At 44.7% G+C, this 16,616-nt stretch overlaps 1 protein-coding gene across 1 annotated transcript in view; it reads right to left on the bottom strand.

Moving 5' to 3' along the window:
- Window positions 1-205: 205 nt before the first annotated feature.
- ahdc1 (AT hook, DNA binding motif, containing 1) overlaps window positions 206-16,616 on the bottom strand; it is a 90,284-nt gene continuing 73,873 nt past the window's right edge. Inside the window, exons 3-6 of the mRNA XM_042338847.1 lie at window positions 15,464-15,501; window positions 4,234-8,114; window positions 1,270-1,658; window positions 206-725 (exon numbers count right to left, since the gene is read on the bottom strand). Of these exons, the coding sequence (XP_042194781.1) occupies window positions 4,270-8,052 (3,783 nt within the window). The 5' untranslated portion in view covers window positions 8,053-8,114; window positions 15,464-15,501 and the 3' untranslated portion in view covers window positions 206-725; window positions 1,270-1,658; window positions 4,234-4,269. The remainder of the gene's footprint in view (window positions 726-1,269; window positions 1,659-4,233; window positions 8,115-15,463; window positions 15,502-16,616) is intronic.

The raw sequence follows: 16,616 nt of genomic DNA, 5'->3' as shown, positions 1-16,616 counted from the left end.
GTGAAGGACGTTTGTTTAAAAAGAAATGGTTAGCAATGTTCCTTTTTTTCCCCCCACACACACACACGTACACACAAACCACTCAATAAACAGATTGAATTCAGGCAAGTCAACAGAAATGACACCCTGAGCTTAGAATCATGTGTACTCCGAAATTCATCATATAATACTGCATCTTACAAATAAAAAGTCCATACGAAATTGTTTTACAAAGATATATCTTTGGGTGCACACTGCATGGAGGCAAAAAAATGTGCTAAAAACCAACCTTGCAACCTCACAATAATCACTACAGGTAGGTACAGAGTACAATAAAAACACATCTTAAATAAAACATTATATACATTAAATACGTTATAACCTTTTTCTGTCATTCGTCAGGCAAAACATTTCAGTGCATATTCGAAGCACTAGCTATAATCGATATAAAGAATTTACAGATATATTTGTACAGTAAAAGAACTGCTGGTGCCCACGTGACACATCTAATTCTGTCCTCGGTTAAATACTGTTTATAAAAACTGTACATTTCGCTTTTAAAAAAAACATATGTATTTATAATAAAACAACATGTATTGTCACTGTGTAATGGGGTGACAAACGGGGGGGAAAAAAAAAGGATCATGAGCTCTCGACAGCATTGCTGACTCCAAGCAATTAAAGAGCTGCCAAAATACACATTGTATGGCACATCAGTACCATGTTTCTTGTGCGGTTCTTGTTTTCTGAAGGAAAAATGAGTGAAAAATTAGTGCGATTACCATTTTTTTGTCCGCCCCTCAATTACCACTAAATTTTGCCACTCCTGTCATCACACGCACTCACACACACACGCGCGCACACGCACACACACACACACGCACACGCACGCACGCACAAAAAGGTTTCTGTGCATTCGTCGTTTTGCATCAAACCAGCCGGGCAAGTACAAAAGTTTCATTTTCAAGTGGCATTTTTTTTTATATTGAAAAAAAACGGCTTTAAAACTTGGGCTTGAAACTTTTAAGATTTCACCGATATCTCACAATCCTCGGAAGAGAGAAAAAAAAACAAGGAACTTGCTTTTTAAGCATGTGTTATGTGCGTTGACGGCAATTTGTACAGTATCGGAAACTCAATACAGGTTTTTTTTTTTAGAGAGAGCTTTACCACGGTACACTGCTTAAAAATCGGAACGAACCATTCTGTTTTTTTTGGAAAGCATTAAAATGATCGATCACAGAAAGAGGAACAGAAATGATATTTACACTGTACAAATGTTATACCTACCAGCTGAACAGCTGGGTCCAACTCTACCCCATGTTTGTAGCCGTCTAAAAGATGGATTGTGTAAATGAGCAAAGAGTCAGCATTTTGGGTCCGATTCCGGGTACTTTTCAAAGGTGGATTATAAACAAGAGCTTCTTCGCCGCAGTTCTCAAAGTGCAATGTCCTTTTTTCTTCTAAAAAAAAATGTCTGCGTCTTTTCTGCTCATCTTTCCCCACAATTCTGTGTGATTGTCTTTGCAGGAGTCCATTTTACATTAATCTCGGAAGTCGAAAATGTGGTTTTCCTGAAAACAGTCAGCTCACAATAAAACTCTCCCAATGATTTCACGCAGGGCTTTTTACGCATTCTTAATTGCTCCGCGGAAAAAAAAACCTTGATCCAACCATTCCTGAAAAAATTAATGATTTTTTTTTTACTGGATAATGTATAGCATCCCATGAGCAACGAACAGTGGAAGGCTACAGTTTTTGTTTGCGAACCCTCTTTGAAATGCATCAGAGATCATTATTCTGGCAGGGACATTGCATGCAACAACAGAAGTAACAACGGGGCAAACAGATTAGACAGAAGTACTGCACTGCGGATCGCTAGGTTGAACTGGGGCTACAAGTCCTATACAGATTTCAATGATCCAATGCAACCCGTTCAGTGTCAACGTTGCAAGTCGACACTCACTTTCCTAACATTACTCATTCCCAGTTGACCTCATTTTCTTTCCAGACACATAGACGTCTAACATGCTCCCAATGCCACTGGGTCATTTTTCCTCCCCATGTCTCCTCGATTCCAAAAAAAATACAACTGAGCTCAGTACAGAACGCAAATCACAGGCTATCAACCACAAAAAAAAGAATGTCCAAATTCTACAGCTGTACTTTACTGTGCTGTCCGGCTTAACTTGTTATGCCACTGATTTGAGCACTTTGGCAACGTTGCTGAGGTTGAGGTTGCTCTTTGCTACTCCGGATAGAGAGAGGGTCTTTTCCAATCTGGAATTAACTAGAATACGATGGCATATTTGATTGCCGTGTACAAAACCATTTTTGCTTTGTAAGTTCTGAAATGCTCTCGTCCACTTAACCTTGGGAATAAACTGGGAGAAATGGAACCTTTGGGCAGGAAAAAGAAATCCGACTGTTTCCTTGCAAGACAATTAGAAATGAATCAGTTGTCAGTCAGTGTTGCGCTTTGAACACTGGGTGAAGAGATATACCCCCAAATTTCCCTGTCAGTCTCACCGATGAGGGTTTTAAGATCACTAAGTTGATTGTAGTTGGTTACATTATCCCTGGAGACAGACCGGCCAGCAATTTGGAGCATGATTTCTGTCTCTCCCCCTCCTCACGCCCCACAGGTCACACAGGAACCCTGAGGGTTGGACATGCAGTCTGTTCGAGGCAGTTTCTGGCTGCGCGCCAGTTGAGTCAGCCTTCAGTGTTATCATGTGCACTCCCTGCAGTGAAGCAACTTGCTTTCAATCAGCGCCTCTCCCTCCATGGCCTCGCAGAAAGCTGCAATGTGCCACTTTGTGAACTAACATTCAGAATGGAAGAGGCCCAACGCTCCACAGAATTACACCTTCACATCCATTGAATGCCACTCGTTTTATACTAAAAACATTTAAATGTAAAATTAATTTACAAAAAGTAAATGTGAATCTCCCAGACATTCNTTTTTTTTTGCCTTCTTGGCATATTCGACTGCCAAATTGAAAGGTCGGAGTTTCCGGATTCCTCAGCATTTAGAAATTTATGGTATACTTCAGTAAAGCACAATAGCTGTTTATTCATGAGACATCTTACAGCGTTAGAAGGAGAATGAGGCAATAATGCTTTTTTTTTTAAATAATGTTTGTCGGTGCTAATTTGTTCATTTTTTTCTTTCCATCAAAAATATTTTCATAAACCCAGACGTCTAAAATAATCCTCACATAATCTGCAAAGTATTCGTACGCAATAACGGGGTAGTCACTGAGATCATCGCAATCCGGTAATTACAAGATTAGTGTTCTGTATTATCGGGAATTTAAGATCTATCTTAAGGTTTTAAAGATAAGTTGTCATTCAATTTAGCCACATGACAAAGATGTAAAGTCTTGGCAAGGTTCAGTTAGTTTGGGTGGGGGGTAGGGCGTCATCATTATGAACAGAGAGGGTGCAGTTCAACATACACTTGACCATTTTTTTGGTCAGCCGGGTGTCTGACACACGCAGTAACCCATTGCCATGCTCAAGAGTGTGCGTTGGGGTACTGCTAGAGTCTAACCAGCTAAAACAGCACAGCTTGCCATTAATATCCCTGTCTGGTAAGCTTTCCCGCTGCTCGTCCAGTTAGCACCGCCTGACCCGTGAGGGCTTTGGCTTGCAGGGTTACAGGAGTGGGATGATTTGTTTGAGTGTCTGACCAATGCGGAATATCCAAACCAAACAGAGATTTTCATGCATCCCATGGAAATCCCAGAGATAAGATTGTTGGAATAGAATGTATACTCTTTCCCTGGAGGGAAGCATCCTGCTCACCTAATTCCGGAAGGGTTTAGGCGTAGGTTGGCAAGACCCAAGGCCTGGGGGAGTGTTGCTTGGGGGTGACTGCTGGAGTCTAGCTGACACCACCTAGCTTGACCAAGAATGAACTGCATATGATAGTGGTTACGCAGGAAATAAAGTGCCCCAATCCTATGATAGACACCGTGATGCAGTCTGTTCTCTTTCACCTACCAATGGTAAGTGGAAGAGAACAAATTCCCTCGCACACACACACACACACACACACGATACAGTAAATCAGCAGTGGAACTTGTGCACACACGAATGATCACCAGAACCGAGATAGATTTACAAAGCAAAGCAACTGGGCCTTGACACAACTTTTGGGGAGCGAAACGAGCACAAGGCGGATTTTATCATTGAGAATGAGAAACATTTTTTTTTGCTGGCTGTGGGTCAAACCGGGTGATCCCTTACCTATTTGCATTGGCTTTCCTGCATTGCTGTTAGGAGTCACTGCGAAGCACCTCCTGTGTACACCTCATGCAGATTTTGGTCGAGTAGTAAACCCAGTGTTGCCTGTCTATGGTTTCCTTGTACGTCACTATAATTATTGTCCACGTGTAATGAGGAATCGCTGGAGGCGGGCGAGGCGTTTGCCACGGCAGCAGCGTAAGCAGAACCGCCGTGATCTAACCCGAGTTTCTGCGTTTCTTTGTCTATTTGTGCTACGGCGTTCAGGTGGATGATCTGGGAGGCGATACTGGGGATGTTGTTCCTTCCTTGCATTCCTAACAGCGACATTTCAGCTTCCTTCCTGTTCTCATCCAGCGAGCCGTAAGGAGCAGAATTCTGCAAATACCTTGTGTTCGTTTCCAAAGCAGACGCACTATCAGTTTCATATTGGAGTTGGGACAAGGGCAAATCTCTGTTGGGTACCACGCTGCTTTGAGCAATGTCCGACCCTGTGCTATTATCCAACGAGTCGTAAAAAGCTGGGTGCTTCTTCCCTTCGTTCGACGGTAGATTCTCGACGTATCCTGAGGTCGGCAAACTAAAAAGGTCCGGGCTGTCAGACAGCAATCTCTCTTGGTCTTGACTGATCGAGTGTTGTAGCGTTTGGGCAGAGAGTTGCCGTGAAGGGCTTTGGAAGGTTTCTGTTTCTAACGCTGACGGCTTCAAGTCTGGGAACATAGAAACAGCCTCTTGAATATCATTACCAGGGAACCTTTGAGGAAAATTGTCATCGGGCATGGGTGTAGTACAACCGGCAGAAAACATGCTACAATATTCTTTCTGATCGCTTTTCTGAGGGTTGAAGTTTTGGGGGTGAGAGAGAATTGTCTGCCTGCTGTTCTCTCCGCCGTAGCCATAATCCAAACTGCATTCTGAGCTCTCGGAGAATACAGGATTCGTGCCTTGAGATCTCTGTGACAGCTTTGATTTCCTGGCCGACTGTTCTTTTTTATTGGACGCGCAGGGGCTTCTGGTGTTCCTGGGCTGCCTTGGCGTTGTCGCCTTTCTAGCGGGAAAGGGAGGAGATGAAGGGAAAACCAAATGAGACGGGCTGGAGATGTCAACTCTCCTACGCCTTCCGTAGGTAGTTTTCGAATCACTGGGGAAAGGGATGTGATGGTTCCACTGACGCCTGGCACCAACTTTGGGCATCGTTCTGTCAAGAGGCGTTGTTTCATCCCAGTCCATCATTAGTTTCTCCAGACTCGAGAGACTGGATTTTTCTTCAGTTCCCAGGTTACCGCCTGCGTTGACGGCAGCTTCGGAGTTGTCGAAAGAGGTGCTAAAGTGGGACGAGGAATCGGCAAAAGCCTCCGGAAACGGCCTCTGCTTTGCCTTTTGAGGCGTGTAGTTTGAAATGTCCAAGATGTCCTTCGACTCATTCAGGTGATAGTCCAACACTGGGGTGTAATGGTGGCCAAAACACCCCATGTTCCCATCGCAAAGGTTAAAGCCCGACTTGCAGCTCAGCTGAAGGCCCCGGGCAAATGCCATCCTGGTGGGATCGCCCGCCGCCGCTGCCGACTGTAAAGAACTGAAGTACTTCTGAGACACGTGATCCATGGAACAAATGGCGTCCGAGTAACCTTCGCAGGTCAAGGACGCGTGCAAAGCGTGAGGACTGCGGTCTGCTCTGAAAGAATTGAATGAAGACGAGGCCTTGTTAAAGTGTAGGCTCGTACCTATTCCACGCTGGCTGTACGTGTTATCAGTAGAAGTGCCTTGGGCGGACGTACCATTATTGCTTGAGTCGTACCCATATGTACAATCTCGGTTGCCCAGAAAGTCGAGAGCAGGGTACTCTCTCGGCGGCTGTATTACCTCCGAGCTGCTGAAGCTCTGGGTTTTGGCTCTGTAGCTGCTGTACTGACAGTAGCTATCCGCGGCCTGCTGACACGACAGCGCAGCGTGTCTAGATAGAGATGATTGAGGAGCGATTCTTTGGAAAGTTTCAGTGTCCGACGAGTAAGAAGAACCAAAATCCACAGCGTCGGAATTATCTGGGATCATCTGTGGGTACGTCTGTCCCATTTGATTTATGTGCTGCTGGCCGCCAGAGCAACTGGGAGAGCTGGTTTTGTCGAAGCCGTCCTGGTAATGCGTGGCTTGCCTCGAGGTTTGGGTTTGTGTCGAGTTATTGACTCCGTAACCCCCGGCGATGCTGCACGACTCTTGCCCGGCCTGGGAGAAGGACAGATCCATCAAATCCGAAGAATCGTCTGAGTCGAGGAGAGAGCGAAAATAGCCAGCGATGCACCCGGGACTTTGCTGAGCGACGTTGCTTTGGCCGGAAGATAGACGACCCATCAAGTAGCCGTTTCTGGACGCGGAACTCGACTCCCACACAGTGGTAGGAAAGGACTGCGTGGACATGCCCAGGTGACTGTAGGATGGATACAGACCATTCCTGACTTGCTGCTTTGAAGGATACCCTTGGTTGGCCGTCCAGCAACTATCCCCTTGCCTCGCCCATTCCGAATTGTCGGGGTTCACGCCTTGAAAGCGTCCTTGCTCCGGAAAGGGAGTTGCACGTTTGTACGGTTTCCTCCTCTGCACGGGCTTCTCTCTCATCTCCGTCCCCCACTTGCATTTGCGCGCATGCAGTTTGGTCTCGCCCAAGAATATCCTTTTCTTCTTGCCGATGCCCTCGAAGAAGTCGCTGAAGGTGGACGATTCGGTCAGCTGGCCTATCTGCCTGCCCCTCGGACAGCCCGCTTTCCCCCCCCTCCTGCGGGTGCCGGCTAGAGTCCGGTAGAACTGAGACATGTCCTGATGGATGGATGCCGACCTGTGGAAGGAACCAGGGTCGCTGGGCGACCAACACCTGGGCGGTGAGCACCTGCCGAGGATCAGGCTTTGTTTCGTTAAAAAGGCCAATTTGGACAAAACATCTGCATAGTCTGTCGCACTGTCGTTGGAGCCAGCAATGTAGGAGGGCTGTGGCGGAGACAGTTTGTGATGCCTCGGCTTTCGTTTGACGTGGTTGGGGGTTTCGCTGGTCCCTTCCGGCAGCACCTTTCTTGGCCGTCCCCGTTTCCTTTTGATGACTACGGGCATCTCGCCCGTGGGCAAGACCATTACCTTGCTTCGCCTCCCCTTCTTCACGGGTGGCGCCGCCGCAACACTTTGCCCGGGCACAGGGAGCGAGTGGATTCGGACGCCAGCGCCCAGATTGTTGGGCGTTAAAAGCTTTTGGCACAGTTTTGACTTTCGTTCCGTGTGGACCAGGTACTTCTGGAGATTGAGTTTCGCGATTTTAACCAACATCTTCCGACTCCCTTTGCATTTCGATTTCAGGTTCTTGTCGAACAGGCTGCTTTTGAGGTGCAATCGAGAGGCCACGGCGTAATCCTGGCATCTTTCGGTCGACGTTGAGGTATTCGGCTCATCCTTGCAAAATGCCGCCCAATCGATCTGCTCGAAGCTGTTCTCCTGGTTGTACTGTATGAGAGTCTTTTTCCTTAGCGCGTATTTCTTGCACGTGGTTTCGGACAGAAGCAGCCCGGCGTTAATCTCCCCCGCCTCATTCTGAGCGTGCTTGAGGAGCCCTGCTTTAGAGCCGCCGCAGTTGAGGTCGTGTCTGCGCTCCGACACGCCGTACAGCGAAGACGCGTTTTCGAAGAAGCTACTGTTGGACGATACCGCCGACGAGATGAGAGCTTGGATTTTGGAATCGGAGGCGGCCGGATCAAACTTCTCAAACCCCACGTCCCTGTGTTCGCAACGATCAGCGTTCTCCTTCCTTTGCGTCCTATCCATTGCTTGCCTTCTGCCCGCCATCTGAGGTTTAGATCTTACACACAGGCTTTCCTCTGGGCTTCTAATGCTGCTAGCAAGCACAACTGAAGAAAAGAAACTATACTGTAATCCTGTCTTTTCATTTTTTGCTACTTTGCTTCCATTACTTTGCAAGACGCTGGAGTCAATTTTAAGGGTACCACAACTGAGCTTGATGCCATTATTTTGCATATCAGACAAGAGGTTTAAGTCTTTCATGATATCTCTTAAGGTTACTACGGGATTCAAATTACTTTTGCCATTGCCGCATTTCTTTTTCAGCAATGCCACAATGCTGTTTAAGTTTCTTTTCCCAGTTCCCAATGTAGTAGCATTTGGAAAACTTCTATGGAGTGTATCAGTGGCCATTTTTCCTTTTGGCACTCCATCTTTTTCAGCTCTACCAGTGCTGGTCTGGTCTGAGTTTATGTCTGACTTAAGATTTTCCTCCTTACAATAGCTTTTTGTTTCTCTAGTCTGACAAATACCAACCGAATCCATTTGAATCATAGTATCTGGTTCATTATAAGTGTATGCATTTGAACACTGACCATCTTTTACACCTAGAGACCCATTGGGTAAAGGAACACCTTCGGTATCTTCAGAGCCATTACAAGGTTCCTTAGGAGAAGACATTGTTTTATTAGGGCCGGTGAAATGTGTGTTCTCCTTTAGTGCAGTTGAAATGGTTTACACTTTGAGTGTTAATGTTAGCAGCATTGGAATAGGTAGGTAGGTGTTGGTTTGTGAGCTCCTATAGTTTATGGAAGTACCTAAGATTAAAACAAATTAAAAATAAAATAAAATAAAGGACACGGCTTTTTGTTTTGTTGCTTTAAATTACCTGAATTTGATCTTATATGGCACTCTTATATGTACACCGATTTTATGCAGCACAAATAACTTAAGCTATGCTGGGGTGGCAAATATAAACGCTTCTTAACTGAGAGAGAAAAAACAGAATATCTTGTACAGTATTGGGTTAACCAATAGAGTATTGCACAAACCAAATAAAATCTACGAAAGCACAAATCTGGATTGTTTATCTGATTATGGCTTAAATCCCCGGAGTTTAATTTTTATTTATTCAGCCGAAAGAAAGTGAAGCACGTTTGATCATATATTGTGGTATTTTAGGTACAACACGTCAAGAGGAAAAACCCTGTGGTGTTAATTTGATGCCATTATCAGAGTAACTGACTTCCATTTTCAAAACTAATTTAATAGAACAATTTTAGATGAAATATGATTTATCAGAAGACCATCGACCCCAGGCAGAACAAGTTTCACTGTTCACCCGATATGCTCCTGTGGTATGGAGATGTTGAACGGAGGAATGGAAATTAACCGTATGAATTTGCTTGCTCCTTCCGCAAGCCTTGTGCAATCGACCGAACGCATATTGAGTCACCCGAGGGAAAGTTCTGTATAAAGAGTCCCTGACTGTCAATAATTAAAACAGAGAAAAGGAAACGGAGGTGACCATCCAGCCCATTTGCCAGCAAAATTCACGGTCTCCACACTACACGGTAAATCCCATGAAGCGCTTTGAGACGTCCTCCCGGCGTGAAAGGTGCTACATCAAATGCAAAGGTTATTTATTATTCCACCAAGTAAAAGTCCAAAATATCCAACTAGTCTCAACTCTTCACCTTTAGCCTGTCACCTCCCCAGCCCCAATTGTAAGGAAACTTGTTACTCGCCACCCATTAATAAGGGAATACGTTGGGTCACGTTGAGTATTTGACCACATCGGCCTATTCCTATCTGTGTAACTTTCACTCCTGTTGCCCCGCCTGGTTTGGAACCTTTTTGAATAAGTTCAGCGATCCAAACTCAAATGCTTCTGCATTAGGCACTGCTGTACGTGAAAATGTTTTGTTCCTTCTCAAACACTTGCCTAGCGATAATAGTGTGTCCCCTAAGGCAACAGGAAAAACACGCTTCACTTGTGTAAAATTGTTCCAATTCGGTGTGAAACTATGTTCTCACAGAAAATGTGTCCTCCCCGTTGATGCGACGTGTAATTTGGCTGCGGTTCATCACCTTAGTTATACTTTGAACCAATTATTCCAAGTCAACTGAAACTACAAAGAACCTGGAAACAAAAGAGCGGGACAGACCCTACGAGTTTGGTGAATAATCCTTTTCCTTCACTTCAGATCTTTCTCTGCGTAGAAAGCACGTTATCCGAAGCATTTCTTAGTAAAGAAGGCAGACAGGGGTCACACCACACTCTGGGAATTAAGGAACGTTGGGGGATAGTTTAAGGTTGAAGGGACCGAAAAAAAATGGAACCACAGTTCCCACCACATCAGTTGAGGACCACCCAGGGGCCGACATGCGAGAGCAGAAGCGATGCAGCTGTGTCCTTCTCCCGTCATGAAGGAATCCAGCTCTGGAAACCCTCATAGCTCCGAGGGAAAGGGAAGTCTCTGATAGAAAAGCAACTCAACTGGGTGTGTGCCATGAAGGGACAATGTCAGCACACTCTGTCCCCTCCCTGCTATGCATCGAAGATTGACATTATTTTGGAGTCCTTTAACTCAGTGGTTAAGAGCACTGGCCTCACAAGCGAGGGGACCTGGGTTCGATTCCCGGCGGGGCGAAACACTGGGCAAATTTCCCTACTCCACACGCCTCTGTTTACCGAGCAGTAAGCGGGAACCCGGTTGTTAGTCGATTGTCGGATCGCTTTTCTGGGGGTAATAATCCCTTAAAAAAACATTTGGCCAATCGATCCACGACTGTTTGTGGGACGCTGCTGTGCGCAATTGGCTGCTGCTTTTCACCCGCAAAATATACAGTCGATTCACGTTACAGTACATTCGATGAAGCGCTTTGAGACGTCTCGAAGACGTGATAAAAATTGCTGCAACAAATGCAAAGATCATTACTATTATTATGTTCATTGACATCTGCATCAGTGACAAACACCCACACACTGGGGATACTACACAGCTCCTTCTTCTCTTCTCTTCATTCTCCGTCAATGCGGAGGCATCAATCGTCATCTCACAACACCAGCCAGACCCGTGTGAGGATTCAATTGAAAGGGGTTTAAAGAAAAACTCCTGTTGAAAGGGTGGAATATTAAATGAACTATTGTTGGGGAGCACGATACACACTATATATATTAAAAAAAATCCTCTCAGTCTATTCCTTCTCTCCCAGGATTTCCTTCAGAATCTTTCGCTTTCATTTTATTTTTGCGTCTTCAGTCTCTGAAGGGGGGGGGGTGCGGGGGGTGGGTGCGGGGTGGTGATGGAGGTGGAGAGAAGGGGGTGAAAAAAACAGCAGAGACTCCAGAGAGCTTTTAAGAGCCTAGAGACAGACAAGATGTCTGCAAGCAACAGAATGATGGACAGCAAGGCAGAGGAGTCAAGTAAGAGACTGTCTTGGCCAAATGAGCGGAGGTTTGTTGAACAAGGATTGTCAGAGCCGGCTGGCAGGAAATAGAACTTACAGTGGGAGAGAAAAACAGAGATCTCCCAAAACAAAGCATTTCTGTTCTGTTACCTCGCACACAAAATAATCATGATAATAATCCTTGCATTTGATATAGCGCCTTATCACGTCTTTGAGATGTCTCAAAGCGCTTCACAGGATATACTGAAAGTGGAGTGACTGTGTAATTTGTGGGCGAAATAAATTCTTACTTTAATACACCGTGACGTGACGATGGTATACTGAATGTGAGAGTGGCACAGACATCACAATGTGTGCTAAGAGACGTCATAATGGGCCGACTGTGTGAATAGCGGGTTGAAGTCATTCCGAACGGGAACGGTCTGAATTGGTGCCGTATTTCCGGCAGCCTTGAACCTCAGAAATCTTCCTGAGGAAGTCTCGAGAAAACCTTACAGGAGCCACCTTTTTTTTAACCTGGAGTCTTTCTCGACTGAACAAAAAATTGCTTCCCACTGTTTATCCTGCTCTAGGTGTCATTTCGATCCACGTGGGATGTTATTTTCTAGACACAAGTGCAGTCAGATAACCTGCTCACAGAGGGGGACGTGTGACAGTTGCTCAGATGATGTCTCCTCCAATTTCTCCCCTCTCTCTGTGGGTAGGTGCCTAGACTTCGCTCAAGTGTCTCTCCTTAACAGGCGGTCCAAAACCAAGAACTCATTACGCGTGGAAACGAGGACCGAAACTCACGCCTCATTGCACAAGGTCACTGGCGGCAGTTACGGTATCGATCTTCGTATCTATCTTCTTGCAAATTACAACACATCCGATAAGGAGGCGAGAAAAAAAATTATGCGGATTCCTGGAGAAAACTGCCCATGTCACCAAGCAATTAGTTCGGAAAAGATTGAATCAGGGTTTTCATAAACGGCAGCTATCGAACGAGTATAAGGGTGAAACTTGACTGGATGTCTGCTGGTTATACAGCACCCTCCACCTTCTGATAATTCTTCTCCACTGGTTATCAGGCTTGAGATGCTGCTTCACCGAATCATAGAAATTAACAGCTCAGTGAGAGGTTGTTCAACCCATTCAGTCCACACCAGCTCTCACTCAGGCTTATAAATTGCCCGGGCCTCAAGCGTGCCCAGTTTGGGTACAGCTCAGGTCAAATGGGAGAAGAGGAACTTCCATCGATCTGCTCCCAACAACTCTCGCCTCAGAAGCAAACTCTCTGCTGCTCCTGTGTAACTCTCCATGTCTGAAACCTGCGGCTGAGTCACCGAGCTCTCGGATGGGAGCTTTCCACGTTATTGTTATCTGTGCTGACTTTTTCAGCTGCAGACTCATCCCCGGTGGGAAACTGGGCTGTGACTGACCCAACGCAATTCAACAATGCCAAGCAAAAAAAGGCCAAGAGCTGGTCCTCATTCCATCGTCAATGCCGCTCTGGGGGGCAACTCCAGCAGTGCAAGCTGAATGAGGTTAGCATTCCAGACCTTTTCTCAGCCTTTTGCTCTCCCCGGAGGGAAGAAAACTGCAGTGTCCTGCCAGAGAGACGTGCTCCGTTCAGGGGTTCAAGTCAAGAGCAGAAAGAAATCTGCCAGCCGGTAGCAGGCAAGCTTACTGAAGTGTCACCGGCCTTATCTTATCTTAGCTCGAGGCCAAACTAGCGAGAGACTTTAAAAGTCACCAGCTCGGCTGATATCAGTGGATAGTCTTCAAACTTGGGAAATAATAATAATAATAATCCTTACATTTGATTTAACGCCTTTTCATGTCTTCGAGGCGTTTCAAAATGCTTCACAGAATACACTGTAACGTGAATTGATCGTGCGTCTGTGACTGTGTATTACATGAGCATGGATACTACTAACAGAAGGTGGAGAGATCAAAACACAGAGATCGGAAGTGAAGGACAAATCACCTATTGCATTCTCTTTGCAAAGCTGCAATTAAAAGTTGTAAGTTACTTTAATTCATCACCAAGTGTCACGTTGCTCCTAAATTTCCAAGATGATTATTTCTCCATTGACTTGGATCTAACCTTCCTTCATGAAGATGTGATTTTTTCATATAGGTTTGTGTTGGGAGAGGTTCTGGGTGGGTGGAAGGAGAGAGGAGTGAGTAGAATCGTAGTATTTAATATAAAAGTATATTTAATATTAAATAATATTTTAATACAAAATACGTTTTTAGGAATTCGCCCAAATTGGATTCTTTACTTGAAATGTTTCCATGGAGGTGATGGGAATTTGTGTCTGGGATTATCTGCAGGTAGTAAATAATCGTTGCATTCGATATAGCCCCTTAGCACGTCGTTCAGACGTCTCAAAGCGCTTCACAGAATATATTGCGAATTGGATTGACTGTGTATTTTCTGGGCGAACCGCGGCAGCCAATTGCACACAGCAGTGTCCCATGAACAGTAATCCCATGATGGGAAGGCTTTGGTAGTCGGGGGGAGGTCATGCCCACTTGTGCCCAACCCAAATTAGCACATTGCGTCGTGAGTCACTGGATCGGAACAAGACCTCGGTCACTCTGTCTCCCATCAATGCTCAGGGCAATTGCAGCGTTCCTACTGCTGGGATGGATGAGATCGCCCAACTCTGTACTGGCCAACCTCAAGCAGTGAGTGCAGTTGTACGCCAAGCCATCGGCCTCTCAAAGGCACAATACGATTTTAGGTCTACGTTTCATTGAGCGAAAACAACGGTCCATTTCATTTAAAATTTCATTTAAAACGCTCGAGTGGGATGCCAATGGATGCTTCATTGCTTTAAATGCTGAAGTGCGATGCCCAATTTATCCAATCACCATCTCGCATTCTGTCGCAGTTGCTTTCTGTTTTGCCTCTCGTTTGTTGGGTAGCTTTGATTAATGCGCTGATCAACTAAAAGCAGACACGACTGGTGGTAAATTGGAAATTCGGCAACGATCAGACGTCCTGGGTCTATGATACATTGATTCACCGATCGCACTCTCTCCTCTCGCTCAATCGCTTTCCCGCGATGGGGAGAAGGGCCCAAAAGCCGAAGTATTTCATTTTTACGCCACTTGTACATCTTTCAAAGCTAATGTTTCCATTATTTATAGATTTAATTATCTTTATGGACTGGAGAGATGGGAAAATGCATCTGAAATAAGACTCTCTCCCTCTCTCCCAAACAGGAGACATCTAATAATAGATGATATATAATAATCCTTACATTTTATATATATATATATATAGAGAGCTCTCAAGTCAAATAATAATGTAACTGGTTTAAAAACGTGCCTCCTTGAACAAATAATAATAATAATTACCCTTGTATTTGATATTGCACCTTATCACGTCGTTGAAATGTCTCAAATTGCTTCATAGAATATATTGTATACTGTGTATTTTGTGTTAATAAATACTATTTTCAGTCCAAATTTCATTGATCAATATAATAAAAGTTAATGCTTTATTATTTTTTTAAAATTTGAATAAGGCATTAACATTGAAAACATCTGGAATAAAGTCACACAACTTTCTGACTTGATATGTATTTTGGCATCGGCTCTGATATTTGGTGTCAGACTTACAGTGTTTACCGATGCAAAGGTGTCGGAAGCCTAACAAAGTAAGGCAGGATAGAATTAAATATACTCGCATCCCTCGGAGGTGACTGCAGTTTTACTACTTGTGGTGGCTTTAAGGAACCCAATTGAACAACTTAAGCAGCAAGGTCAATTGAGTGTGGTCTGTCGTTAAGTACATATTTGTGTCTATTTACCCTCAGATGTCAAGCAGAAATATAATAATAATAATATCTGTGAAAACTGAGACCTAGTGGATAGTTTGGTTTGTAACTTCATAACAGTTTCTCAGTCTGTAAAGAGCCTAAACTTATTGTGCATCTGAACAAACAACTGCTAAAGGTGGGGTTTCATTTGTTTACCAATGTCACGGCAACTCTCACTAAAGCACTAAATGTGGAAGCAGAGGTGTGGCTGAGAGGCCATAGACACCTACCTTTAGCTGTGACATTGCTCCTCTTGTTCAAGACATTCCTAAGGAATAAAGAAAGACACAGAGAGAGAGAGTTTTAGTATGTTTGTTCAAGTCTGAATTCTCAACACAGCTGTCAAAGTTACTTCAAGGTGGTTTACATAAGGACCAATTCTGTTTATGGTCTAAGATGGATCAAGGATGGATTATTTTAACTAAACTATTTAATTGACTGTCAAAGGGTCACCCCTCCTGCTCCCACACCTCCCCCAGTGAAGCTCGGTATGGTCGGAGGTGCCATCCTTTGGAAGAGACGTTAAACTGAGGTCCCATCTGCTTGCTCAGGTGGACGTTAAAGATCCTGTGGCACGACTCAAAAATCCCCCAGATAAAATAAAATTGCTCATGCACTTCATGGCTGTTTGTGGAACATTTGCTGTGTGCAAAGAGCGGCTGCCTACAAAATACACAACCACAGTCACTACACTTCACAGTGAAATCCTGTGAGGCGCTTCGAGACATCTCAACGACAACAACAAAAATAATCCTTGTATTTGATATAGCGCTTTTCACATCTTTTTTCGATGTCTCAAAGCGCTTCACAGCATATACTGTAAAGTGAACTGACTGTATATTTGTGGGTGAAACGCGGCAGCCAATTGTGCACAGCGGCGTCCCCACAAACAGTCGTGGATTGAAGTGACCAATTTTTACTGTTTTTTTCTTGAGGGATTACAGTGGAGTCCTGTAGCTCAGTGGTTAGAGCACTCGCTTTGCAAGTGAGAGACCTGAGTTCAATTCCAGGCAGAGGGCGAAACCTTGGGCAAGTTTCCTTACTCCACACAGAGCCTAATAATAATCCCTCCAAAACCAAAAACAATAATAAATTGGTCATTTTCAATCTACGTCTGTTTGTGGGACATTGCTGTGCGCAATTGGCTGCCGCGTTCACCCACAAATATACAGTCAATTCACTTTACAGTGTGTTCTGTGAAGCGCTTTGGGACGTCCTCCCGACGTGAAAAGCGCTATATCAAATGCAAGGATTATTATTATTATTATTATTATCAGGCGTGTGGAGTAAGGAAACTTGCCCAAGGTTTCACCTGCCGGGAATCGAACCAAGTCTCTCGCTTGTGAGGCGAGCGCTCTAACCACTGTAGCTACAGGACTCCTT

Source organism: Callorhinchus milii, unplaced genomic scaffold (assembly GCF_018977255.1).
Source record: "Callorhinchus milii isolate IMCB2004 unplaced genomic scaffold, IMCB_Cmil_1.0 Scaffold10, whole genome shotgun sequence".
Lineage (NCBI taxonomy): Eukaryota > Metazoa > Chordata > Chondrichthyes > Chimaeriformes > Callorhinchidae > Callorhinchus > Callorhinchus milii.
This window is presented reverse-complemented; position numbering and strand designations above follow the sequence as displayed.